A 26,454-nucleotide genomic window follows, 5' to 3' on the forward strand; every position below is an offset into this window, starting at 1 on the left:
GTATTGACTACTTTGATCTCAAGGCGCGAGCAAACTATAGACTGGTATATCTTAAAGAATTGTGTTGTATTTACGCACCTCTATAAAAAGAATAAGTGAACAAGATTGTGCACGAGAGAACTTCGCCCCTCCACAATGCGAGGTGTGGAGAACTCTTGATAGCAACAACGTTCCATCTTTGGTGCGTCAGTAACAATCGCAGTTCGGCAAGAATGAAAAAGCCCAGAAATAGTTAAAGCCTCGTAGTAGCCAAAGGTCGATAAGAAGGAATCAATATCTAAACAGTAGGCAGTAAAAACCATAAGAAATTCGGACTAAATAAGAAGATTATAGTATTATAAACAGCAGAAGGCTGCAAAAATATTACTACTCTTATAAAGACCAGTTTCAGGAAGGACCAAGGGAATATTTATTTTATTTATTTATTTATTTTACCTTTATTTAACCAGGTAGGCAAGTTGAGAACAAGTTCTCATTTACAATTGCGACCTGGCCAAGATAAAGCAAAGCAGTTCGACAGATAAAACGACACAGAGTTACACATGGAGTAAAAACAAACATACAGTCAATAATGCAGTATAAACAAGTCTATATACAATGTGAGCAAATGAGGTGAGAAGGGAGGTAAAGGCAAAAAAGGCCATGATGGCAAAGTAAATACAATATAGCAAGTAAAATACTGGAATGGTAGTTTTGCAATGGAAGAATGTGCAAAGTAGAAATAAAAAAATAATGGGGTGCAAAGGAGCAAAATAAATAAATAAATAAAAATTAAATACAGTTGGGAAAGAGGTAGTTGTTTGGGCTAAATTATAGGTGGGCTATGTACAGGTGCAGTAATCTGTGAGCTGCTCTGACAGTTGGTGCTTAAAGCTAGTGAGGGAGATAAGTGTTTCCAGTTTCAGAGATTTTTGTAGTTCGTTCCAGTCATTGGCAGCAGAGAACTGGAAGGAGAGGCGGCCAAAGAAAGAATTGGTTTTGGGGGTGACTAGAGAGATATACCTGCTGGAGCGTGTGCTACAGGTGGGAGATGCTATGGTGACCAGCGAGCTGAGATAAGGGGGGACTTTACCTAGCAGGGTCTTGTAGATGACATGGAGCCAGTGGGTTTGGCGACGAGTATGAAGCGAGGGCCAGCCAACGAGAGCGTACAGGTCGCAATGGTGGGTAGTATATGGGGCTTTGGTGATAAAACGGATTGCACTGTGATAGACTGCATCCAATTTGTTGGGTAGGGTATTGGAGGCTATTTTGTAAATGACATCGCCAAAGTCGAGGATTGGTAGGATGGTCAGTTTTACAAGGGTATGTTTGGCAGCATGAGTGAAGGATGCTTTGTTGCGAAATAGGAAGCCAATTCTAGATTTAACTTTGGATTGGAGATGTTTGATATGGGTCTGGAAGGAGAGTTTACAGTCTAACCAGACACCTAAGTATTTGTAGTTGTCCACGTATTCTAAGTCAGAGCCGTCCAGAGTAGTGATGTTGGACAGGCGGGTAGGTGCAGGTAGCGATCGGTTGAAGAGCATGCATTTAGTTTTACTTGTATTTAAGAGCAATTGGAGGCCACGGAAGGAGAGTTGTATGGCATTGAAGCTTGCCTGGAGGGTTGTTAACACAGTGTCCAAAGAAGGGCCGGAAGTATACAGAATGGTGTCGTCTGCGTAGAGGTGGATCAGGGACTCACCAGCAGCAAGAGCGACCTCATTGATGTATACAGAGAAGAGAGTCGGTCCAAGAATTGAACCCTGTGGCACCCCCATAGAGACTGCCAGAGGTCCGGACAGCAGACCCTCCGATTTGACACACTGAATATAGAGCTTCAAGGTAAATATATGGGTGTTTGCTTTGTTTAAAGAGTCATAAAGAAGTGGGTTAAGCTTTTTACCTTTGCAAAATATTACATGGTATAGCATAGCACATAGTATAGCACATAGCATAGCACATAGCATAGCACATAGTATAGCACATAGCATAGCACATAGCATAGCACATAGTATAGCACATAGCATAGCATAGCACATAGTATAGCACATAGCATAGCATAGCACATAGTATAGCACATAGCATAGCACATAGCATAGCACATAGCATAGCATAGCATAGCACATAGTATAGCACATAGCATAGCACATAGCATAGCACATAGTATAGCACATAGTATAGCACATAGTATAGCACATAGTATAGCACATAGTATAGCGCATAGCACATAGCATAGCACATAGTATAGCACATAGTATAGCACATAGCATAGCACATAGCATAGCACATAGCATAGCGCATTAAGGATTGATTGAGCATTATTGATGTATTAGGAAACTGTAGAACCATTTCAATTGTAATAATGTGTATAAAGACCAAAAACGGATTGACTTAATAAAAGCTTGAAACTTTGACAACTAGGCCAGATTAACGATCTGGAGAGCAAACGCCTCTGACACTCTCACGGAACAGAAAGTGACCCTGCTTATAGGTTAAAGTGATTGCACTAAAGAATATTTCATTGTGTGGACAATAATATATCTTTGGAAAAGTCAATACATATAACAATACTAGTTTCCAAGTGACTACTAGCTGACGAGCATAATAACTAACAGAAAATAAGTTATTAGGTATTGATATATAAAAGAAGAAGACACAAGGTAAGGGAGTATAGGAAGAATCTATAAACATAAAGTAATTAAGTACTCATCTATCCAAGGCCCCATACTAGACCTGGAAATAAGGGAGTATAGGAAGAATCTATAAACATAAAGTAATTAAGTACTCATCTTTCCAAGGCCTCATACTAGACCGGGAAATAAGAGAGTGACAACGTGAATGAAGGAACAAACCCAACTCACGCAAAGGGCCATTACGAATACATAGAAGAGTTGGTAGGGCCACACGGCAAGGCCCTTGTTACACCGAAGTGACAAAAGTCAGCACCGTGGCACTTAAAAAGTTTTGGTTTATTTTCATTTTCTGTTTTGGAGTTCCCCTATCCAGTAGGGGGCGACAGTACACCGTTTCCGGTGTATTCAGCCCTTAAAGCACCACCAAAGAAGAGTTTCCTTGGCAGTTGCAGAGAGGTATTTGGGTGTGTGAGACTTGACATCAGAAGAATTACAGGGTGTGTCCCATCCTTTCAGATTTTTTTTGTTTTTTAAACTAGGAAAGTCAGTTAAGAAAAAAAAAATCATATTTACAATGACGGCCTACAACAACCAAACGACGCTGTGCCAAATGTGGGCCACCCAATTATAGCCAGTTAGTGATAGAGCCTGGATTTGAACCACGGTGTCTGTTGTGAAATCTCAAGCACTGAGATACAGTGCCTTAGACCACTGTGCCACTTGAGAGCCCAGTTAGGACTAGGGATGGCCTGAGGTAGGACTTAATAGATTAAAATAGTGCAGTAGAGTCTTTTTTTAAATTTTATAATTTATTTTGTGAGTATTGTGTTAGGGTATTTGTTTATTTATTCAAAGCAAATTATAAGGGAGTTGTACTCCAGTCTAGTAGGTGGCGGTAAATCAACATTTATTGGATGCCAACCACCGTTAAACTTCAACGAAGAAGAAGGAGTGTTTCCGTCAAGATGGCTGTCGGTGCCTTCCCCATCGCCAAGCTCCTCTACCTCGGTGTACGGCAGCTCAGCAAGCCCGTAGCCAACAGGCTCAAGGCCGGGGCTCTCCGGAGCGAGTTCTTCAAGACATATGTTTGTCTTCCACCGGGACAGAGTAAGTCATTTAGTTTCATTGAAGCTACGGACTGAGTGGTTCTGGTAAACGGGAGGTTGGGGAGAGTCGAAGGACGGGAGGGTCATGTAATAGTTAACCAATAGAATTCACCTGTCACTGCCGCTAGGCCAATAGTTTACATGGGCATGCTCGTGAAGAACGCCCATTTGTGACTTTTGGTGATTGAAATAGAAATGGTCCAATGATACAGTAGGTACGTCAGTCAGGAGGATTATCCAGCGAACCATGTAGCCAATTGGAGCGCGGTTAAAATTAATGAGTGCAGGACTTTGTTCGTTTGTCATTGAGGTTGTCTGTAGGAAATTAAATGTTAAGTGTTTTTTTTGTTGCCATTATTACGAATGAACTGTACATTTTGTTTTACATTACATTGACCTCCCAGCAGTAGTATTACACTATTAGCTATGTCACTATAGATTAAAAGATTCAGATCAATTTTGCATGGCTTCCTTTTTTGTCGGCCCCGCCTCCTCCTTCTGTGGTGGTTATTGGCAGTCGGCATCCAACGTTATAGTGCATTATCGCCACCTACTGTACTGGAGCGCCCCTGCCTCCCGCCTGTGTACTGGAGGAGGCTTAGCATTAACCAATATAAAGAGGGGTTCCTACAGATGCAGGAATGCCCTGAATTGCGGGCTGCAATTGCACCCTTCTACTCTGGATGAGCCGTGTTTACAACCTCTGTTATTGTCTCTGTGAAGTTTGAGTTTACCTAGTGAACTCCTCTGTCACTGCATCACAGATAGAACCAGGCGCCAGATGTTTCACTGATTTTTGTATAAATCTGAAGCATCCGGTTGGAATTTCCTCTCCCCCACCAAATATGGTGAGGAGAAGGAAGCCCAGTGGGCTTCATTTACTCACATTGAAAACACAGATGTACTATCTTGGTTTAGCTATAAATATCTTTGGCGGCGTTGTGTTCTTACAACTGTATAGTTGATACATGGGCTGGCCAGACCATAATGCTTGGATACCAGCGACTGATCACCCGTTGTTGGCAGGGGGTAGTTAGCCTAAGAATGGACTCAAGGAGCTCAATGTTATTCCTTATAGTCCAAGGACCTTAGATGTTCTGTCTTAGATGTGAATTGGCTCTCTGGCAGCCCAAACAGTCAAATACTCCCATCTGAATCGATTCTCAATCGTGGTACGTTTCTAGAAATAAAGCTCGCCTACTTTCACATCACGTTAGTTGCCGTCAACAGTATTTTTCAGTAGCTATGGCGACCAATTTATTTTTCTTCTTCTTGTGAATATTCTAAAATCTACATTAAGAAAATATGCCAATGGTTCCCACCAGTGGTGTATTTGCACCAGAACTGACTTGTTGCGGATAAAAAGCAGAGCGTGATGCTGTAGTTAGTGCACACAAAATGTAGTTTTTCACTTCAGTTTTCATGTCCTGAATCTCTAAAGTTCAGTGTTTCTCCATTGAACTTTAAACTCTACTGTTTTGTCGGGAAAAACTGTTGTGTTTAAATAGCAAATGTGCCTCCTCTGGTCTTGGCTTGTGGTCTCCAGCCCAACATCTCACAGATACAGGGCTTGTGGTCTCCAGCCCAACATCTCACAGATACAGGGCTTGTGGTCTCCAGCCCAACATCTCACAGATACAGGGCTGGTGGTCTCCAGCTCACAGATACAGGGCTGGTGGTCTCCAGCTCACAGATACAGGGCTGGTGGTCTCCAGCTCACAGATACAGGGCTGGTGGTCTCCAGCTCACAGATACAGGGCTGGTGGTCTCCAGCTCACAGATACAGGGCTGGTGGTCTCCAGCTCACAGATACAGGGCTGGTGGTCTCCAGCTCACAGATACAGGGCTGGTGGTCTCCAGCTCACAGATACAGGGCTGGTGGTCTCCAGCTCACAGATACAGGGCTGGTGGTCTCCAGCTCACAGATACAGGGCTGGTGGTCTCCAGCTCACAGATACAGGGCGTGTGGTCTCCAGCTCACAGATACAGGGCGTGTGGTCTCCAGCTCACAGATACAGGGCTGGTGGTCTCCAGCTCACAGATACAGGGCTGGTGGTCTCCAGCTCACAGATACAGGGCTGGTGGTCTCCAGCTCACAGATACAGGGCTGGTGGTCTCCAGCTCACAGATACAGGGCTTGTGGTCTCCAGCTCACAGATACAGGGCTTGTGGTCTCCAGCTCACAGATACAGGGCTGGTGGTCTCCAGCTCACAGATACAGGGCTGGTGGTCTCCAGCTCACAGATACAGGGCTGGTGGTCTCCAGCTCACAGATACAGGGCTGGTGGTCTCCAGCTCACAGATACAGGGCTGGTGGTCTCCAGCTCACAGATACAGGGCTGGTGGTCTCCAGCTCACAGATACAGGGCTGGTCGGCTAGTCTACATGACGATGATGATTATTATGGGTAAGAGAGGGCTGGTTCTATACAGGGCTGGTTCTAATACAGGGCTGGTCGGCTAGTCTACATGACGATGATGATTATTATGGGTAAGAGAGGGCTGGTTCTATACAGGGCTGGCAGATACAGGGCTGGCAGATACAGTACTGGTTGGCTAGTCTACATGACGATGATGATTATTATGGGTAAGAGAGGGTTGGTTCTATACAGGGCTGGTAGGCTAGTCTACATGATGATGATGATTATTATGGGTAAGAGAGGATATTTGTCAAACGCCAGACGAGCATCGATCTTCGTGTCGCCAGAATCAGACACTTGATATTTATTGGAATGGATCACCGTCATCACAATACACTGTCATCACTATACACTGTCATCACCATATACTGTCATCACTGTCATCACCATACACTGTCATCACTGTCATCACCATACACTGTCATCACCGTCACCACCATACACTGTCATCACCGTCACCACCATACACTGTCATCGTCATCACCACCATACACTGTCATCGCCACCATACACTGCCATCGTCATCACCACCATACACTGCCATCGTCATCACCATACACTGGCATCACCATACACTCTCATCACCATCACCACACACTGTCATCACCATCATCACCATACACTGTCATCACCGTCATCACCATACACTGTCATCGTCATCACCACCATACACTGTCATCACCATACACTGTCATCGTCATCACCACCATACACTGCCATCATCATCACCAGACACTGGCATCGCCATACACTGTCATCACCATCATCGCCATACACTGTCATCACCATACACTGTCATCACCATCATCACCATACACTGTCATCGTCATCATCACCATACACTGCCATCATCATCACCATATACTGTCATCATCATACACTGCCATCATCACCACCATATACTGTCATCATCATACACTGCCATCATCACCACCATATACTGTCATCATCATACACTGCCATCATCACCACCATACACTGTCATCATCACCATACACTGCCATCATCACCACCATACACTGTCATCATCACCATACACTGCCATCATCACCACCATACACTGTCATCATCACCATACACTGTCATCATCATCACCACCATACACTGTCATCATCGTCACCATACACTGCCATCATCACCATACATTGTCATCACCATACACTGTTATCACTCATCACCATACATTGTCATCACCATCATCACCATACACTGTCATCATCATCACCATACACTGTCATCATCATCACCATACACTGTCATCATCACCACCATACACTGTCATCATCACCACCATACACTGTCATCATCATACACTGTCATCATCATCATCACCACCATACACTATCATCATCACCACCATACACTATCATCATCACCACCATACACTATCATCACCACCATACACTATCATCATCACCACCATACACTATCATCACCATCATACACTATCATCATCACCACCATACACTATCATCATCACCACCATACACTGTCACCATCCTCGTCATCATCACCACCATACACTGTCATCATCCTCGTCACCATACACTGTCATCATCCTCGTCACCATACACTGTCATCATCCTCGCCACCATACACTGTCATCATCCTCGCCACCATACACTGTCATCGTCATCGCCACCATACACTGTCATCGTCATCGCCAGGGTGGTGGTGGTGGGTTGGACTCCATATTCAGGGTGGTGGTGGTGGGTTGGACTCCATATTCAGGGTGGTGGTGGGTGGTTGGACTCCATATTCACTTCAGGGTGGTGGTGGGTTGGACTCCATATTTACTTCAGGGTGGTAGTGGGTTGGACTCCATATTTACTTCAGGGTGGTGGTGGTGGGTTGGACTCCATATTTACTTCAGGGTGGTAGTGGGTTGGACTCCATATTCAGGGTGGTGGTGGTGGTGGGTTGAACTCCATATTCAGGGTGGTGGTGGGTTGGACTCCATATTCAGGGTGGTGGTGGTGGTGGGTTGGACTCCATATTCAGGGTGGTGGTGGTGGTGGGTTGGACTCCATATTCAGGGTGGTGGTGGTGGTGGGTTGGACTCCATATTCAGGGTGGTGGTGGTGGTGGGTTGGACTCCATATTCAGGGTGGTGGTGGTGGTGGGTGGACTCCATATTCAGGGTGGTGGTGGGTGGACTCCATATTCAGGGTGGTGGTGGGTGGACTCCATATTCAGGGTGGTGGTGGGTGGACTCCATATTCAGGGTGGTGGTGGTGGGTGGACTCCATATTCAGGGTGGTGGTGGTGGGTGGACTCCATAGTTACTTCAGGGTGGTGGTTGGACTCCATATTTACTTCAGGGTGGTGGTGGTGGGTGGACTCCATATTTACTTCAGGGTGGTGGTGGGTGGACTCCATATTTACTTCAGGGTGGTGGTGGTTGGACTCCATATTTACTTCAGGGTGGTGGTGGGTGGACTCCATATTTACTTCAGGGTGGTGGTGGGTGGACTCCATATTTACTTCAGGGTGATGGGTGGACTCCATATTTACTTCAGGGTGATGGGTGGACTCCATATTTACTTCAGGGTGGTGGGTGGACTCCATATTTACTTCAGGGTGGTGGTGGGTGGACTCCATAGTTACTTCAGGGTGGTGGTGGGTGGACTCCATATTTACTTCAGGGTGGTGGTGGGTGGACTCCATATTTACTTCAGGGTGGTGGTGGGTGGACTCCATATTTACTTCAGGGTGGTGGTGGGTGGACTCCATATTTACTTCAGGGTGGTGGTGGGTGGACTCCATATTTACTTCAGGGTGGTGGTGGGTGGACTCCATATTTACTTCAGGGTGGTGGTGGGTGGACTCCATAGTTACTTCAGGGTGGTGGTGGGTGGACTCCATAGTTACTTCAGGGTGGTGGTGGGTGGACTCCATAGTTACTTCAGGGTGGTGGGTGGACTCCATATTTACTTCAGGGTGGTGGTGGGTGGACTCCATAGTTACTTCAGGGTGGTGGTGGTGGTGGTGGTTGGACTCCATATTTACTTCAGGGTGGTGGTGGGTGGACTCCATATTTACTTCAGGGTGGTGGTGGGTGGACTCCATAGTTACTTCAGGGTGGTGGGTGGACTCCATAGTTACTTCAGGGTGGTGGGTGGACTCCATATTTACTTCAGGGTGGTGGTGGGTGGACTCCATATTTACTTCAGGGTGGTGGGTGGACTCCATATTTACTTCAGGGTGGTGGTGGGTGGACTCCATATTTACTTCAGGGTGGTGGGTGGACTCCATATTTATTTCAGGGTGGTGGTGGGTGGACTCCATATTTACTTCAGGGTGGTGGGTGGACTCCATATTTACTTCAGGGTGGTGGGTGGACTCCATATTTACTTCAGGGTGGTGGTGGGTGGACTCCATAGTTACTTCAGGGTGGTGGTGGGTGGACTCCATATTTACTTCAGGGTGGTGGGTGGACTCCATAGTTACTTCAGGGTGGTGGGTGGACTCCATAGTTACTTCAGGGTGGTGGGTGGACTCCATAGTTACTTCAGGGTGGTGGTGGTTGGACTCCATATTTACTTCAGGGTGGTGGTGGGTGGACTCCATATTTACTTCAGGGTGGTGGGTGGACTCCATAGTTACTTCAGGGTGGTGGTGGGTGGACTCCATAGTTACTTCAGGGTGGTGGGTGGACTCCATAGTTACTTCAGGGTGGTGGGTGGACTCCATAGTTACTTCAGGGTGGTGGTGGTTGGACTCCATATTTACTTCAGGGTGGTGGTGGGTGGACTCCATAGTTACTTCAGGGTGGTGGTGGGTGGACTCCATATTTACTTCAGGGTGGTGGTGGGTGGACTCCATATTTACTTCAGGGTGGTGGTGGGTGGACTCCATAGTTACTTCAGGGTGGTGGGTGGACTCCATATTTACTTCAGGGTGGTGGGTGGACTCCATATTTACTTTTATTGACACAAAAAGGCCTGTTGGTGCGTCCACATGTAGACACCAGCGTGTCACACAGTGCTGCCAAAACAAAGATCTACTCCTACGCAGGAGGCATTTCTCATGCAATACAAAACATGGGATTTACTATCTTTAAAAAATATATATATTTCAGCCTGTGTGTCGCTGGGCTTGAACCTGGTTTATGGTCTTACCACCTGTTGTATAAAATAGTAATGGCACCGGTTCTCTCTTCCCTCCCGCTCTAGTTTACCACTGGGTGGAGATGAGGACCAAGATGAGGATCATGGGTTTTCGGGGTTCCACCATCAAGCCCCTGAACGAAGAGGCGGCAGCAGAGCTGGGTGCAGAGCTGCTGGGGGAGGCCATCATCTTCATCGTCGGAGGTGGGTGTATGATCCTGGAGTACAGTAGACAGGCGGCCAACTCTAAGAGGAAGGAAGAAGAGCTGAGTCACACCATTGGCAGTCTGCAGACACAGATAGGAGAGCTGACCTTGAACACAGAGACACTGGATGCCAGGCTAAGGGAGGTCAACAGGCTGCTGCTCTCCTTACCACCGCCTGTTACCACGCAAGCTCCTGTTTCGGATCCTGCTATCACTCTGGAATCCTCTTCTGTGGATCCCAGTCAAAAGTGATGCCTGTGTAATTTCTGAATCAGCCTGATGGTCGTCAGATCTGTTTGCCTTTAGCCAAGTTCTCGCTCATGTCATAACTAACCTTTTCATATCTGTCTCTCTCTCAATGTAGTGTTGTCAGACGAGACTAAAGGACTCTACACACGCACACACACACACTCTGCAAACGGAGCGACGGAGATCCGTTTGTGTCGATCCCTGCTTACTTTTGTACGGCTGAATTTATGGAGTGGACCGTGTGTGGGTGTGTGTGGAGTCCTTTCCGTCTAGGTTATGATGCCACACGAGTCAGCTCTTGGCTAAAACAGACAGATCTCTGTCCACCAGGTTATGTCTGTTAATAAAAGGACTGTGACACTTAACCGTATGCTTCCCAGATGAAACAGTCTGTGCAGATATTATATTTGCTTTGTCTTTGGCAGGTGTGTTTTTTTTTTCTTGAGGCAAAAGTCTATGTTCAGTACTCCTAGTAGGAACTATTGACCATATTCTTCAATGAAGTGTTTGTCATTCAAGTAGCCTCTTGCTGAGATGTTCTAGTTTTCAGGAGAAATGGAAAGAGGGCATTAACAAAAGCAATACCATCTTAACTCCGCCTCCGCATTTACTGGATTGGTTGAACATTGCAGAAGGGAACCTCCCACTGACAGTTTCCTATTCTCCTGGTCAAGACTAGTTTTCATGCACATGTTTTCAATTGAGAAATACAGAACCAAACATCTGTTAGATGGGGAAATTGAGCAACTTAAGACTTCCTCTGCAAAAAAAATGTCAACATTTTATTATAGATTTCTTGATGTTTTGAGGGAAGTGTTACTGGGTATGTTGCTACGGTGGCTCAAAAGGGACAAACCACAGTGTAGATCCACTTTTTTCCCTCCCTAATTTTTCAAGTGATGTTCATTAAGGCGAGCAGATGTTTGCTGAGTTCTGCTAGATGCAAACCGACCCTCTATGCAGATGCCTTTTATCAGTTAAGGGGAGAGAAGTGCAACCACAACACAGTACTGTCTGTCTGCTGATATATATATATACATACATACATATATATATATCCTTATATATATATATATCCTTATATATATATATATCCTTATATATATATATATATATATATATATATATATATATATATATATATATATATATATATATATATATAAGGATTTCCTGTAGAGCTGGGTGTGAGTGGACCTGACTCTAATTACTGGGGGGGGTTTTGCTGTGTGTCAGGGGCTGATGTTGGAGCAATGACTCGCTGTCATATAGTGTATTCATTTTTTTTTGGGGGGGGGGGGGGGGGGTTCAATGCTTTATTTAACACTGAACATTTGTTTTAAACACAACATGTAAAGTGTTGACCCCATGTTTCATGAGCTGAAATAATAAAAAATCCCCCAAATGTTTCCTCACAAACACACACACACACACACACACACGCACGCGCGCACGCACGCACGCGCACACGCACACGCACACGCACACACACACACACACACAGCTTATTTCTCTAAAATGTTGTGCGTGAATTTGTTTACATTCCTGTTAGTGAGCGTTTTCTCGTTTGCCAAGATTAATCCATCCACCTGAAAGTTGTGGCATATCAAGAAGCTGATTTAAACCGCATGATCGTTACACAGGTGCACCTTGTGCTGGGGGACGTTAAAAAGGCCACTTTAAAATGTGCTGTTTTGTCATAAAACACAATGCCACAGATGTTTTGAGGGAGTGTGAAATTGGCATGCTGACTGCAGGAATGTCCACTGGAGCGGTTGCCAGACAATTGAATGTTAATTTATCTACCATAAACTGTCTCCAATATATTTTTGAGGTTATTTGTCAGTACGTCCAACCGGCCTCACAACCACAGACCATGTATAACCACACTAGCCCAGGACCTCCACATCAGGCTTCTTCACCTGCGGGATTGTCTGAGATGCTGGGTGCTGAGGAGTATTTCTTTTTTTTTGACCTTTTGTGGGGCAAAACTCATTCTGATTAGCTGGGCCTGCCTCCCCAGTCATGTTAAATCCATAGATTAGGGCCTAATGAGTTTATTTGAAACACACCACCTATATTAAACAGTGATTGGTTTGGTTTGGTGATGGTAATAGAGTGACTGCATGGGGATCTATTATGCTTAGACGAGGAGGAGACCATGTGACCTGACCAGGAAACACTGTCATATAGGGCCAGTGTTTCCTGGTCCCTCCTCCAGTCCCCCCAACAGCCCAACTCCAGTCTTCCAGTACCCCCAACAGCCCAACTCTAGTCCTCCTGTACCCTCAACAGCCCAACTCCAGTCCTCCAGTACCCCCAACATCCCAACTCTAGTCCTCCAGTACCCCCAACAGCCCAACTCTAGTCCTCCAGTACCCCCAACAGCCCAACTCTAGTCCTCCAGTACCCCCAACAGCCCAACTCCAGTCCTCCAGTACCCCCAACAGCCCAACTCTAGTCCTCCAGTACCCCCAACAGCCCAACTCTCTAGTCCTCCAGTACCCCCAACAGCCCAACTCTAGTCCTCCAGTACCCCCAACAGCCCAACTCCAGTCCTCCAGTACCCCCAACAGCCCAACTCTAGTCCTCCAGTACCCCCAACAGCCCAACTCTAGTCCTCCAGTACCCCCAACAGCCCAACTCCAGTCCTCCAGTACCCCCAACAGCCCAGCTCTAGTCCTCCAGTACCCCCAACAGCCCAACTCTAGTCCTCCAGTACCCCCGACAGCCCAACTCCAGTCCTCCAGTACCCCCAACAGCCCAACTCCAGTCCTCCAGTACCCCGGACAGCCCAACTCCAGTCCTCCAGTACCCCGGACAGCCCAACTCCAGTCCTCCAGTATCCCCACTCATTTTTTGTTGTTGGCCCAGATGACAAATTCCTTTGATTCAACTAATTGAGGATGAAGTTGAATCGGGTGTGCTTGTTTGGGGCTACAACAACAATGTGTTCTGTTGTAGGACTGGAGGTGGGAAACACTGCTATATGGGGTGGAAAAACTACTCAAATCTCATTCTGTAGTAAAAGGGAAGATATTTTAATAGAAAATTACCACTTGAGTAAAAGTATTTGGTTTTAAATATACTTAAGTATCAAAAGTAAATGTATTTGCTAAAATATACTTGAGTATTAAAAGTGTGAATAATAAAAAATTCCTTATATTAAGAAAACCAGATGGCACAATTTTCTTGTTTTTTATTTTCGCATAGCAAGGGTCACATTCCAACACTCAGACATGATTTAAAAACAACGCAGTTGTGTTTAGTGAGTCCTCCAGATCAGAGCCAATAGGGATGAACAGGAATGTTCTCTGTTTAGTGAGTCCACCAGATCAGAGGCAGTAGGGATGTTCTCTGTTTAGTGAGTCCACCAGATCAGAGGCAGTAGGGGTGACCAGGGATGTTCTCTGTTTAGTGAGTCCACCAGATCAGAGGCAGTAGGGATGACCAGGGATGTTCTCTGTTTAGTGAGTCCACCAGATCAGAGGCAGTAGGGATGACCAGGGATGTTCTCTGTTTAGTGAGTCCTCCAGATCAGAGGCAGTAGGGATGACCAGGGATGTTCTGTTTAATGAGTCCTCCAGATCAGAGGCAGTAGGGATGACCAGGGATGTTCTCTGTTTAGTGAGTCCTCCAGATCAGAGGCAGTAGGGATGACCAGGGATGTTCTCTGTTTGGTGAGTCCGACCAGATCAGAGGCAGTAGGGATGAACAGGAATGTTCTCTGTTTAGTGAGTCCACCAGATCAGAGGCAGTAGGGATGTTCTCTGTTTAGTGAGTCCACCAGATCAGAGGCAGTAGGGGTGACCAGGGATGTTCTCTGTTTAGTGAGTCCACCAGATCAGAGGCAGTAGGGATGACCAGGGATGTTCTCTGTTTAGTGAGTCCACCAGATCAGAGGCAGTAGGGATGACCAGGGATGTTCTCTGTTTAGTGAGTCCTCCAGATCAGAGCCAATAGGGATGAACAGGAATGTTCTCTGTTTAGTGAGTCCACCAGATCAGAGGCAGTAGGGATGTTCTCTGTTTAGTGAGTCCACCAGATCAGAGGCAGTAGGGGTGACCAGGGATGTTCTCTGTTTAGTGAGTCCACCAGATCAGAGGCAGTAGGGATGACCAGGGATGTTCTCTGTTTAGTGAGTCCACCAGATCAGAGGCAGTAGGGATGACCAGGGATGTTCTCTGTTTAGTGAGTCCTCCAGATCAGAGGCAGTAGGGATGACCAGGGATGTTCTGTTTAATGAGTCCTCCAGATCAGAGGCAGTAGGGATGACCAGGGATGTTCTCTGTTTAGTGAGTCCTCCAGATCAGAGGCAGTAGGGATGACCAGGGATGTTCTCTGTTTGGTGAGTCCGACCAGATCAGAGGCAGTAGGGATGACCAGGGATGTTCTCTGTTTAGTGAGTCCACCAGATCAGAGGCAGTAGGGATGACCAGGGATGTTCTCTGTTTAGTGAGTCCTCCAGATCAGAGGCAGTAGGGATGACCAGGGATGTTCTCTGTTTAGTGAGTCCTCCAGATCAGAGGCAGTAGGGATGACCAGGGATGTTCTCTGTTTAGTGAGTCCGCCAGATCAGAGGCAGTAGGGATGACCAGGGATGTTCTGTTTAGTGAGTCTGCCAGATCAGAGGCAGTAGGGACGACCAGGGATGTTCTCTGTTTAGTGAGTCCGCCAGATCAGAGGTAGTAGGGATGACCAGGGATGTTCTGTTTAGTGAGTCTGCCAGATCAGAGGCAGTAGGGACGACCAGGGATGTTCTCTGTTTAGTGAGTCCTCCAGATCAGAGGCAGTAGGGATGACCAGGGATGTTCTCTGTTTAGTGAGTCCTCCAGATCAGAGGCAGTAGGGATGACCAGGGATGTTCTCTGTTTAGTGAGTCCTCCAGATCAGAGGCAGTAGGGATGACCAGGGATGTTCTCTGTTTAGTGAGTCCTCCAGATCAGAGGCAGTAGGGATGACCAGGGATGTTCTCTGTTTAGTGAGTCCTCCAGATCAGAGGCAGTAGGGATGACCAGGGATGTTCTCTGTTTAGTGAGTCCACCAGATCAGAGGCAGTAGGGATGACCAGGGATGTTCTCTGTTTAGTGAGTCCTCCAGATCAGAGGCAGTAGGGATGACCAGGGATGTTCTCTGTTTAGTGAGTCCTCCAGATCAGAGGCAGTAGGGACGACCAGGGATGTTCTCTGTTTAGTGAGTCCTCCAGATCAGAGGCAGTAGGGATGACCAGGGAGGTTCTCTGTTTAGTGAGTCCACCAGATCAGAGGCAGTAGGGATGACCAGGGATGTTCTCTGTTTAGTGAGTCCTCCAGATCAGAGGCAGTAGGGATGACCAGGGATGTTCTCTGTTTAGTGAGTCCTCCAGATCAGAGGCAGTAGGGATGACCAGGGATGTTCTCTGTTTAGTGAGTCCTCCAGATCAGAGGCAGTAGGGATGACCAGGGATGTTCTCTGTTTAGTGAGTCCTCCAGATCAGAGGCAGTAGGGATGACCAGGGATGTTCTCTGTTTAGTGAGTCCTCCAGATCAGAGGCAGTAGGGATGACCAGGGATGTTCTCTGTTTAGTGAGTCCTCCAGATCAGAGGCAGTAAGGATGACCAGGGATGTTCTCTTGATAAGTATGTGAATTGGACCATTTTCTGTCCTAAGCATTCAAAATGTACTTTTGGGTGTCAGGGAAAATTTATGGACTAAAAAGTACATAATTTTCATTAGGAGTGTATGGAGTAAAAAGTCAAATATATAAATGAGAAAAGTACAGATACCCCCCCCCAAAAAAATGCCTTAAGTACTTTACACCACTGATGGGTGCTTGGTCCCAGGTAGGGAGGGTGATTTATAACCCCATGACAGTATGACACAGGGAAACTGTAACTGGCAATAATATTTGCTGACTTGAACATTTTGAAATTTGTACATTTAGCTACATCAAATGTTGCCCACCTTTCCCCAAGTACAACAGAGCTTTAATATGGTTCTGACTAGATGGAATACAGACTTTCTCGTAGCAGGTTAGGAGAATGAGGTTATGAAAAGGGTTAGCTAAAATGCTCTCCTAGTCTGCTATGAAAAGTCACTTCCTGGTTGTGGCTGTACTCCATCTTGTCCCAAGGTTTTCCCAAACTCTTTTGTTGTTGTTGTTGCCATAGATCTACACAGCTGATTCAAATAATCAACGAATCATCAAGCTTTGATCATTTGAATCAACTGTGTCGTGTTAGGGGGCAAAAACTCAAATGTGCACACCTTGGGGTCCCGAGGACCTTGGGAAACGCTGATCTAGTCACAACTCTGTATCATTGTCTTGACTCACTGTGTGAATTCCTTCCCTAGTTGGTGATGTACTGTGACATGTGTAAAAATATATATATATAAAAAATTGCTGTATATGAATGAGTATAAAATAAAGTGAAATGTTCTAATCATTTGTTCTTTGCAGTTTGTTGTTATAAAACTGTACAATATTGCTTAGATTGACACATTTATTCAAGGCCTAAAATGGTGGGTATGTTCAACGATTGGCCAGAAGTTGGCGGTAGTGCCTATGTTGTTGATGACATCCGCTATCTGCAGTGTTGCCATGTTCGCGGTTTCCGGCTAAATTTGGCTACTTTGAAAACGATGTCTCGGGTGGAAATGTATTGGTTGCGGGGTTTTTTTCTAACAGTTGTGGGTAGGCTATTTAGATTGTCATTATGGAGACATCTATTTCAAACACGTTTTCCGTAAAACATATGAATTACGCTAGAGCTGACGCACACCAATAAATAATGGGGACAAAGCACTGGAAAACGACTTTGGGCGCACTAGAGCCCCATTACATAAATTCGTAAATTCTATTGTTGACTTTGCTTAAAGAAAACGGTATCAAGCGAGTGGACATTTAACATAGACATTTAACATAGAAGTTATGGAACTCCCTCACGTGGTTCTTTTTATGGGGGAAAGTCCCCAATGAAACGGATATTAAATGTGGACAATGATCAATTTGCCTCCGTTGGCCATCAAGTAGCCTATTAATAAATATACCATGGTAGGCTACTATTTGATACAATAAATATGTTGAAATGGCGGAGTCATTGCAAATCAATGTGCCACCTTGTGTAGTCTACCTGGAGCTGTCGAACCTATTTAATAAATATGCTATAATTTAGCCTTATGTTAGTATGCAATTATTAATGGACATGTTTCGTTAATTAATTTTAAGTTATTTAAGCTCTATCGCAATTGCTGATCATTTAGAACGCATTAGATTGACGGTGACAGTCAGATTAGGCTACAGGTGAAAGAAATTCAAAACAATAAACACTGCCTGTTGTTGACAAGCATATTCAGTATATATACACATTATTAATATTTCATTCAAGGATTGAAATTATGACCCCATCCTCAGTAGCCTATTCAAGCAGTCTATTGGGGAAACAACAATTTCTTACCTCGAAATCGCCTCGCTATTCATGTTCAATACATTCGTTTGTTTGAACTAAGCGAGCTGCTAAATCGTTCTGTTTACATCTTTCCTACATCTTGTCTAGTCTACTGTAGACTATCTGAAATGATATGTAGGCCAATCAAGAACTATAGGCTACCTTCCTTTATCCAAGCAAAATTGAATTACAATCATAAACCCAGATTTTAGTCTGCAGCCTATCGAAATGACAAGTCAATCTCGCAAATGGACCATTTATAACGGTTTGCAGTCTTAACATCTGGTGTATAATAACAGCACAATTGCCAGAATTTAGCCTAACATGAGTTTAGTCATGTTCGTCCAAGTGGTTCTTGCTCAGAGATTTTGTGATCCTATGTCCAACTTTCATCACTCAATCTCCCCTGTCGGATTTGAACAGATTGTTGATCAACCTGAATCGAGCCCTAAATGCAGATTGGGTGTAATCCGTGTTATATCAGACCATATTTGTTTTTTTTGTTTAACCTTTATTTAACTCGGCAAGTCAGATAAGAACAAATTCTTATTTACAATGACGGCCTACCAAAGGCATCCTGCGGGGAAGGGGGCTGGGATTAAACAATAAAATAAATAAATACAATATAAGTATATATAAAGGACAAAACACACATCACAACACTACATAAAGAGAGGACTAAGACAACAACACAGCAAGGCAGCAACACATTACAACACAGCATGGTAGCAACACAACATAACAGCAACATGGTAGCAACAACATGGTACCAGCACAAAACATGGTACAAACATTATTGGGCCCAGACAACAGCACAAAAGGTAGAGAGAACAATACATCACACAAAGCATATACCAGTGGTATGACAGAAAAATAATACGTTTTACTGTTCTAATTAGGTTGGTAACCATTTTATAATAGCAACAAGGCACCCTGGGGATGTGTGGTATATGGCCAATATACCATTGTTAACGAATGTAACCAGGCACACCATGTCGCCTCATGCTTAAGAACAGCCCTTAGCCGTGGTATATTGGCCATATACCACACCCCCTTGTGCCTTATTGCTTAATCATAGCAGTTGGACGAGTTAAATCGACATCCATTGATGAAAAACGATCTGTCAAGTTTAATAAAGACAAATTATATTTTCTCTTCCGGCATATTCAAATGCCTTTATTATGTCATGTCGTAGCTCAACAATAATTATTATCTTGAGGAAACACTCATTTAGTGTCTAATGTCGATACAACGATAACATTATGGAAAAGTGATTTTATTGTATAAGTATGGCAACTCTTCGCTTGCTAAAAAACAACGACATTTGTGCCAGTTTCCAGGCCTTTTGGGCGGGTTTTGTGTTGTCATTGTGTTAGAAATTTGTACTCGACCTGGCAACCTGCTTATCATAACTCCCTTTCGAACAAGCGTCCGTCTGTATTTATAGGCCATTTTGAAGCAGGGGCATCGAGCAAAGGTACAAAACGAATGTTTTTTTTTATATATAGAAATATATTTGCTATTTCGCTCTATTTCATATTTGTATGTGAATATTTGTGTTTGCACGACGATGTATTTGTAACTTTAGCGGAACACTCCTCCTGCGTAGTGAAGCTTTTTCTCCACCGTTGCACAAACCAACTGTTATGCAGCTAGCGTTAGCATTAAAGCTAGCGGTCCTGTAGCTACATTTAGCAACTTTAATGTTATTCAGATAAGGTAAAATGACTGCTATCGATGGATTATGTTATCGAGGCAGACTTTCAGTTTATATTTGCGCATGGGGTTGCATCATTGGCCATCATAATCATTTAATAAGCAGTGTTTTACAGTGCATCATCCACCTAGCCAGTTGGCTAACAACAGTGCATGGTGCTATTATTGAAGTTGGCGCCAGTTTCATAGTGGACATAGCTAAACAGTGCTATACAGAATTCAACTCCAGGGTGCATTCTGTGCAATTACTTTTATTCATTGAGTTTTGTTTGTTATCTATGCAGAAATCTTTAATAGTTGCATAGATCTCCATGCACCATGAGGAGTGCTGAGGTGAAGAAACTGAAAGTGAACGAGCTGAAAGAGGAGCTGCGTCGGCGATCCCTGGACACCAAGGGGCTGAAGGCGGACCTGGTGGAGCGGCTCAATGCGGCTCTGGAGGCGGAAGCTGCGGAGCCCGGTGGAGCTGCAAGGGGGACACCGGAGCACGAGCCGGAGGAGGAGCAGCGGGGAGATGGAGAGGAGGGATTTGGGGATGAAGGATTCCCGAACAAAGGTAGAACTAGACAGACTTCCTATCTGAGCACATGGAATGTCAAGCAGGGGACATTTCCTTTGAAATATAATCATGTTTCTGAGGGGGGGGGGGGGTTAAAGTTCTTCGCCACATCGACCGATTTCCGCCATATGGATTCTGGAGAGGTCGTTTCTGAGATCAGTTTAGATCCGCAGTCAAATCTCTGTGGACCACAGCAGCGCTGAACGCGGACAGCGGTGTCTAGTCTACTGTAGCTGCTGGCAAAGTCATGCAAAGCCTTTACTTTGTCGCTCAGGATGTAACTTTCAAGTAGTTTTGCTATGTTGTTATTAAAACAAAGTCAGACAGTAGTTGACCTATTTACCTAGTCGGCTGTTGTTGTGTGAGTAGGATCTATGATAAATAAAGTAATTATTTATATATTCATATTTATAATAAAATTATAATTATTAAGAATAATAACAATCAGGATGTTGTGTCCAGTGGGGTAAATGCAGATGGACAAACCCCATCCTTCAGCCTATGTCCATTTTATAGACCATTCTGCTTCATCAGTTGGGCTACAGGTGATCATGCTTATTATGGCTAAAAGCACCAATGCATGATCTAATATCTTAAAAGGTTCATATCATTTTTAACTATATGTTATGGGACCCATTTCTGGTAGTGGAAATTATATTTTAGAGTGTGTCAGCATGATTTTATTTTCATAAATTATGAAGTAGAAATACCCCTTTAAAAAAGTCACCAGCTTCTCAGTCCTTCTACATAAATATTATCCCGGGGACCCCGGAGCCCCTAAGCAAGAGGACTGGAATTGGAGAAACTCGCAGTTGAACATTTTCCCTAAAAGCATGATGGTCATGACTGTGTTACATTATAGGGGAGGTTAACATAGCCCCTGACAATAAGATCTGAGATCAACATACGATTCAGTCATATGGAATTTCATTATGCTTTAACCTCTGGGTACTGTATATTGTTGAGTACATGATGACAGTGCATGATAACAGTGCATGATGACAGTGCATGATAACAGTGGATGCTGACAGTGCATGATGACAGTGGACGATGACAGTGCATGATAACTGCACGATAATAGTGCACGATGACAGTGCATGATAACTGTGCACGATAATAGTGCACGATGACAGTACATGATGACAGTGCACGATGATAGTGCATGATGACAGTGCATGATGGCAGTGCACGATGACAGTACATGATGACAGTGCATGATAACTGTGCATGATAATAGTGCACGATGATAGTGCATGATAACAGTGCACGATGACAGTGCATGATAACAGTGCATGATGACAGTGCATGATGACAGTGCATGATAACAGTGCATGATTATATTCAACTGTTCTGCCTGCTGCTATGGAATCCTGACCTGTTCACCGGACGTGCTACCTGTCCCAGACCTGCTGTTTTCAACTCTCTAGAGACAGCAGGAGTGGTAGAGATACTCTGAATGATCGGCTATGGAACCCTGACCTGTTCACCGGACGTGCTACCTGTCCCAGACCTGCTGTTTTCAACTCTCTAGAGACAGCAGGAGTGGTAGAGATACTCTGAATTATCGGCTATGGAGCCTTGACATGTTCGCCAGGCGTGCTACCTGTCCCAGACCTGCTGTTTTCAACTCTCTAGAGGCAGGAGAGGTAGAGATACGCTGAATGATCGGCTATGGAATCCTGACCTGTTCACCGGATGTGCTACCTGTCCCAGACCTGCTGATTTCAACTCTCTACAGACAGCAGGAGCGGTAGAGATACTCTGAATGATCGGCTATGAAAAGCCAACTGACATTTACTCCTGAGGTGCTGACTTGCTGCACCCTCGACAACTACTGTGATTATTATTATTTGACCATGCTGGTCATTTATGAACATTTGAACATCTTGGCCATGTTCTGTTATAATCTCCACCCGGCACAGCCAGAAGAGGACTGGCCACCCCTCATAGCCTGGTTCCTCTCTACCCGGCACAGCCAGAAGAGGACTGGCCACCCCTCATAGCCTGGTTCCTCTCTAGGTTTCTTCCTAGGCTTTGGCCTTTCTAGGGAGTTTTTCCTAGCCACCGTGCTTCTACACCTGCATTGCTTGCTGTTTGGGGTTTTAGGCTGGGTTTCTGTACAGCACTTTGAGATATCAGCTGATGTACGAAGGGCTTTATAAATACATTTGATTTGATTTGATTAGTATGCAATTATATGCATTATTTTACATTGCAATATTAGCTACCTTGAACTTCAATAACTTGTTGAAAGCTGAAATGGTCTTTGATTTCCTGTGTGTAAATAGATCCTCTAGACATTGGTGCAGGAGGAGCCCCTGAGGAGGAGAGCAGGGGGATGGAGAGAGAAGAGTCGTCTGATTCTGATCTGGGCTTCAGCATGCCTGACTTCACTGCAGACGTCCCTCTCCCTGTCCCTGTTTTCAAGACAGAGGAGACACAGTCTGAGGAGACCCCTGAGTGCCACGAGACCGAATTATCCCTGGCAGAGCAGCAGCAGAGGCAGTCTGAGAGGAAGCAACGTAAGATCCCTGGCTAAGGTCTTTCCTAAATTAAAACAAGGCTGTGTATACACAGGCAGCCCAATTGTGGTATTTTTTCCCAATTATTGGCAAAAGAGACGATCTGATTGGTCAAAATACTAATTAGTGGGGGGGTATCAGGATTGTGCTGCCAGTCTAAATGCAGCCTAAATGTCCTGAGTGAGGGACCGATATATGGCTTTCACTCTCACAGCCGACATCATGGACATTTTTCCATACAGTCTCTCCACAAGTTCCTCCGACGGACTATTCCCATTAGGATCACATGTCGGCAGGGTAGCCTAGTGGTTAGAGCGTTGGACTAGTAACCGGAAGGTTGGGAGTTCAAACCCCCGAGCTGACAAGGTACTAATCTGTCGTTCTGCCTCTGAACAAGGCAGTTAACCCACTGTTCCTAGACCAGTTAACCCACTGTTCCTAGACCAGTTAACCCACTGTTCCTAGACCAGTTAACCCACTGTTCCTAGGCCGTCATTGAAAATAAGAATTTGTTCTTAACTGACTTGCCTACTTAAATAAAGGTAAAAAAAAAATATTATTTGTTTTCCCAGAGTATGAAGGGAAGGTGGAGGTGAAGAAAGAGGATGAGGAGAAAAAGGAGGAAGAGCAGCAACGTGATCAGGAGCAGCCAGACCTGCAGCCGCAGCCAGGGGTGGGGCCAACCCACAAATGGGAGGAGATGAAGGAGCAGAAGGCGGACCAGAAGGCGGAGCAAACCAAGCTGGAGGAGGGAGACAGACAGGAGGGAGACAGACAGGAGGGAGACAGACAGGAGGGAGACAGGCAGGAGGGAGACAGACAGGAGGGTGACAGACAGGAGGGAGACAGGCAGGAGGGTGACAGACAGGAGGGAGACATGCAGGAGGGAGACAGACAGGAGGGAGACAGACAGGAGGGAGACAGGCAGGGGGGAGACAGACAGGGACGCAAGAGACCACATGAGGAGGACCGGGGCCACTACGAGCACCGTGACGACAAGAGGTAAGGAGAAGGAAAGCTCAGCTACTACTACTGCTGCTACTACTACTACTGTTACTACTACTACTACTACTACTACTACTGTTACTACTACTACTACTACTGTTACTACTACTACTACTACTACTACTACTGTTACTACTACTACTATTACTACTGTTACTACTACTACTACTATTACTACTGTTACTACTACTACTACTGCTACTACTACTATTACTACTGTTACTACTACTACTACTGCTACTACTACTGTTACTACTACTGCTGCTGCTACTAATACTACTGTTACTACTGTTACTACTACTACTGCTACTATACTGCTACTACTACTACTACTACTGTTACTACTACTGCTACTACTACTGCTACTACTACTGCTACTACTACTGCTACTACTACTACTGCTACTACTACTGCTACTACTACTGCTGCTGCTACTAATACTACTGTTACTACTGTTACTACTGTTACTACTACTGTTACTACTACTACTGCTACTACTACTATTACTACTGTTACTACTGTTACTACTACTACTGCTACTACTACTGCTACTACTACTGCTACTACTGTTACTACTACTACTACTGTTACTACTGTCACTACTACTACTACTATTACTACTGTTACTACTACTACTACTGCTACTACTACTGTTACTACTACTACTACTGCTACTACTACTGTTACTACTACTGCTGCTGCTACTAATACTACTGTTACTACTGTTACTACTACTACTGCTACTACTACTGCTACTACTGCTGCTACTATACTACTGTTACTACTGCTACTACTACTGCTACTACTACTGCTGCTACTATACTACTGTTACTACTGTTACTACTACTACTGCTACTACTACTGCTACTACTACTGCTGCTACTATACTACTGTTACTACTGCTACTACTACTGCTACTACTACTGCTGCTACTAATACTACTGTTACTACTGCTACTACTACTGCTGCTACTAATACTACTGTTACTACTACTGCTACTACTACTACTGCTACTACTACTGCTGCTACTAATACTACTGTTACTATTGCTACTACTACTACTACTACTACTGCTACTACTACTGCTGCTACTAATACTACTGCTGCTACTAATACTACTGTTACTACTGTTACTACTACTACTGCTACTACTACTGCTGCTACTAATACTACTGTTATTACTGCTACTACTACTACTGCTACTACTACTGCTACTACTACTGCTGCTACTAATACTACTGCTGCTACTAATACTACTGTTACTACTGTTACTACTACTGCTACTACTACTGCTACTACTACTGCTGCTACTAATACTACTGTTACTACTGTTACTACTACTGCTACTACTACTGCTGCTACTAATACTACTGTTACTACTGCTACTACTACTGCTGCTACTAATACTACTGTTACTACTGCTACTACTACTACTGTTACTACTACTGTTACTACTACTGCTGCTACTAATACTACTGTTACTACTACTGCTACTAATACTACTGTTACTACTGTTACTACTACTGCTACTACTACTGCTACTACTACTGCTGCTACTAACACTACTGTTACTACTACTACTGCTGCTACTAATACTACTGTTACTACTACTAATACTACTAATACTACTGTTACTACTACTACTGCTGCTACTAATACTACTGTTACTACTACTACTGCTGCTACTAATACTACTGTTACTACTACTACTGCTGCTACGAATACTACTGTTACTACTACTACTGCTGCTACTAATACTACTGTTACTACTGTTACTACTACTGTTACTACTACTACTACTGCTACTAATACTACTGTTACTACTACTGCTGCTACTACTACTACTGTTACTACTACTGCTGCTACTAATACTACTGCTACTACTGCTACTACTACTGCTGCTACTAATACTACTGTTACTACTAATACTACTGTTACTACTGTTACCACTACTACTGCTGCTACTAATACTACTGTTACTACTGGTGCTACTGTTACTACTACTGCTGCTACTAATACTACTGTTACTACTGTTACTACTACTACTGCTGCTACTAATGCTACTGTTACTACTACTGTTACTACTACTACTGTTACTAATACTACTGTTACTACTACTGCTGCTACTACTACTGCTGCTACTAATACTACTGTTACTACTGTTACTACTACTGTTACTACTACTGCTTCTACTAATACTGCTGGTACTACTGTTACTACTACTACTGCTGCTACTAATGCTACTGTTACTACTACTGTTACTACTACTGCTGCTACTAATACTACTGTTACTACTACTGCTGCTACTGTTACTACTACTGCTGCTACTAATACTACTGTTACTACTGTTACTACTACTGTTACTACTACTGCTCATACTAATACTACTACCACTACTACTACTACTACTACTACTACTACTACTACCACTACTACTACTACTACTACTACTACTACTACTACTACCACTACTACTACTACTACTACTACTACTACTACTACTACTACTACTACTACT

At 44.4% G+C, this 26,454-nt stretch overlaps 2 protein-coding genes across 4 annotated transcripts in view; both read left to right on the forward strand.

The window, feature by feature from the left end:
• The first annotated feature begins 3,059 nt into the window (after positions 1–3,059).
• opa3 (outer mitochondrial membrane lipid metabolism regulator OPA3) lies at positions 3,060–13,884 on the forward strand. Of its 2 annotated transcripts, XM_031795340.1 has the most exons (3): positions 3,078–3,372; positions 3,500–3,725; positions 10,319–13,884. In XM_031795340.1, the coding sequence occupies exons 2-3, from the start codon at positions 3,533–3,535 to the stop codon at positions 10,708–10,710; spliced, it is 585 nt and encodes a 194-aa protein (XP_031651200.1). In that variant the 5' UTR covers positions 3,078–3,372; positions 3,500–3,532; the 3' UTR covers positions 10,711–13,884. The 2 variants fall into 2 exon arrangements, with proteins under 2 accessions (XP_020363966.2, XP_031651200.1); XM_020508377.2 differs by having other exon boundaries at positions 3,060–3,725.
• A 5,617-nt stretch (positions 13,885–19,501) lies between these two features.
• Positions 19,502–26,454, forward strand: part of hnrnpul1 (heterogeneous nuclear ribonucleoprotein U-like 1) — a 57,072-nt gene continuing 50,119 nt past the window's right edge. For both annotated transcript variants that reach the window (XM_031795341.1, XM_031795342.1), the window contains exons 1-4: positions 19,502–19,611; positions 20,135–20,406; positions 22,698–22,931; positions 23,504–23,933. In XM_031795341.1, coding sequence (XP_031651201.1) covers positions 20,169–20,406; positions 22,698–22,931; positions 23,504–23,933 — 902 coding nt within the window. In that variant the 5' untranslated portion in view covers positions 19,502–19,611; positions 20,135–20,168. The remainder of the gene's footprint in view (positions 19,612–20,134; positions 20,407–22,697; positions 22,932–23,503; positions 23,934–26,454) is intronic.

The sequence above is a fragment of the Oncorhynchus kisutch genome, linkage group LG18 (genome assembly GCF_002021735.2).
Source record: "Oncorhynchus kisutch isolate 150728-3 linkage group LG18, Okis_V2, whole genome shotgun sequence".
Lineage (NCBI taxonomy): Eukaryota > Metazoa > Chordata > Actinopteri > Salmoniformes > Salmonidae > Oncorhynchus > Oncorhynchus kisutch.

Coding starts and splice junctions, on each gene's coding strand:
- opa3 (XM_020508377.2), top strand. CDS start 3,533: ATGCCAACCACCGTTAAACTTCAACGAAGAAGAAGGAGTGTTTCCGTC. Junction 3,726..10,318: donor TTGTCTTCCACCGGGACAGA/GTAAGTCATTTA, acceptor CTCCCGCTCTAG/TTTACCACTGGGTGGAGATG.